Below are 2,502 nucleotides of genomic sequence, written 5' to 3' on the forward strand. Positions count from 1 at the left end.
ATTTCTAAAATATATAAGAAACTACAACACCTCTACAAGAGAAAGACAAATAACCCAATTAAAAACTGGGCACAGGACATGAACAGATATTTCACCAAGGAGCAGATCCGTGCTGCCAACAAACATATGAAGAAATGTTCACCATCACTAGCCATTAGAGAGATGCAAATCAAAACAACAATGAGATATCATCTTACACCAGCAATAAGAGCAAAGATTAAAAAAAGTAGAGGACAGTACATGCTGGCAAGGATGCAGAGAGACTGGGACCCTGCTACATTGTTGGTGGGATTGCAAAATGATCCAACCACTCTGGAAAGCAATATGGTACTTCCTCAGAAGGCTGGAAATAGAAATACCTTATGATCCAGCAATTCATCTACTTGGTATTTACCCACAAGAAATATGAGCCATAACAAGAGTAGAGATATGCACAACAATGTTCATAGCAGTACTATTTACAATAGCAAAAAGATGGAGACAGCCTAAGTGCCCATCAACTGAATAATGAATAAATAAACTGTGGTACACACAATGGAATACTATGCTACCTTGAAGAACAACAAGGAAGTTGCAAGCCACCACATAACATGGGTGAAATCAACTTGTTGCCAAGGCAAGTCTGAGGATTCTAGCAACACTGATGGGGACTTCCCTAAAGGGTAGCAAATACAAGGAAGGCAAGTAAAATGATGCACCAACTCAACAACTAACCATTGCCGTGGTGCTCATGGGCCAGACTAGAAAGGTTGCCCTATGATGGGACTCCCCCAGGTCTGTCCCTCTTTCCTAATGCCTCACCTCCACCTCTCAGTCACAGGAACCCAAGTCATGGGCAACTAGCTGCTCCTTCTGCTGCCCCGTACCCCGTGGGACTCTGCTGTGTTGGCCTGTGTATGGCGAGACTGCCCCCCCACCCCCCACCAGCTAGCCTGTGGGGCCACCAGATGCTGTCCCTATAGCTGCCAGTCCTCATGCGACCCTGTTGTTTGTTTTCCAGCCTGCTACGTGCCTTGTCCCTGCCTGGCAGTCTGCTACATACCTCTGAGTGCTAGCCTGTTGTGTGCCAAACCCCTGCTGCTGCTCGGCTCCCTGCCCCATCCTCATCTGCACACCTCTCATATGTGGCAGCCTCATGTACTGCTGAACATGTGACAGAGTCTGCAGTGTGGCTGTAAGAGACTAATTCCTGGTCACCTCTACAAATCTCTGCCTCCAGACCCAAACTACCATCTTGAATTCAGACTTCTTTGTCCACCTGTCCCATTACTGTGTCCCTGGGAGACTTCTAGACACTCTCATAACCAGAACAACAGCTTACCATCCCTCATCTTTCATGCTATTTGGGGCCAAGGGTTCCATGTCACAGCTCTACGGCAGTCCCAGCCACCAAACTATCATTAAATAGCTAATAAAATGAAGACACAAACCCACGTTGATTATTGTCTGGCTATCTGCCTTTTGTTGCTCCCTTGGAGTCTCCTTCCTTAATTCCATACTTCCCACACTCTTCTCTTCCCATACTCCTCCCTGTCAAAGTAGATGTGGGATTCAGAGGTGTTCCTAGATCTCCAGATTTACCTTTCTTGTATCCTCAGGAGTGCTATAGTGAGGCTGGTCACTATTCTATACCTGAGATGGTGGTTGGCTTGATCTTTACATATTTGAATGCAGGACCCCTTGAATCAGAGTCCTGTGGATCCCAGTTTTCCCAAGGGAGGAGTCCTATGTAAATATTATTAATGGACCTTTCAAAATTGTCCAATTTCAATAGAAATTTCACATAAGATCTCTGCCACACACCTTTCCCCTTTGCTGTCAGTGAGTGACCTGTGACTCCTGACAATGACAGTTCATGATGGCATTCCACCTGCTTCCCTCCCTCCATCTCTGGGGCCCACCCCTATACTCCTCACATGAAATCACTGAGAGGGCACCACTTTTATGTAACTCATGCATGCATGTTACTACAATGATGGATATGCCACATACAACTAGCTTAGCCATACTAGTTCACCTCTTGATATCCACATTCTACCAACACTCGATCTCCAGCTTACTGATGACTAAGGAAGGTCTGAAATGAAAAGGAGCTGAGGGTTGCTCCATCTCTTCCCTTGTATGTCATTTTTTCTAGTATAAAGAGTAATTTTTATATTGTCTTTCTTTTGCTTGTTTTGCATTTAATATGATCTTCTAATTCAAGCTTCTAATTAATACAAAGTTAGATAATTGAGGATTTTCTTCTTTTTGAATATAAGCATTTTAGTGCTATGATTGTTTCTCTAAATACTGCTTTAGCTATGTCACACATACTTTGATATTATCTTTTTATTTGGATTCCATTCAAACTATTTTCTAATTTCTTTTTTTTTTAATGTTTTATTGTGAGTTATGTGATGGAATAAAAATTGAAATCTTTCAGGAAAGTGAGGTAGCACAGGAGGCACTCACTCATCTCTGCCAAGAAATTTGGAAGACAACTGTCTGGCCGACTGATTG

The 2,502-nt window shown here is 43.2% G+C and overlaps 1 protein-coding gene across 1 annotated transcript in view; it reads right to left on the reverse strand.

Annotated features, from left to right (window-relative positions):
• LOC102830962 (keratin-associated protein 12-1-like) overlaps positions 1–1,101 on the reverse strand; it is a 3,357-nt gene extending 2,256 nt beyond the window's left edge. Inside the window, exon 1 of the mRNA XM_006876799.1 lies at positions 1,043–1,101. Coding sequence (XP_006876861.1) covers positions 1,043–1,101 — 59 coding nt within the window. The remainder of the gene's footprint in view (positions 1–1,042) is intronic.
• Between the last annotated feature and the right edge of the window lie 1,401 nt (positions 1,102–2,502).

Source organism: Chrysochloris asiatica, unplaced genomic scaffold (genome assembly GCF_000296735.1).
Source record: "Chrysochloris asiatica unplaced genomic scaffold, ChrAsi1.0 scaffold00415, whole genome shotgun sequence".
NCBI classification, from domain to species: Eukaryota; Metazoa; Chordata; class Mammalia; order Afrosoricida; family Chrysochloridae; genus Chrysochloris; species Chrysochloris asiatica.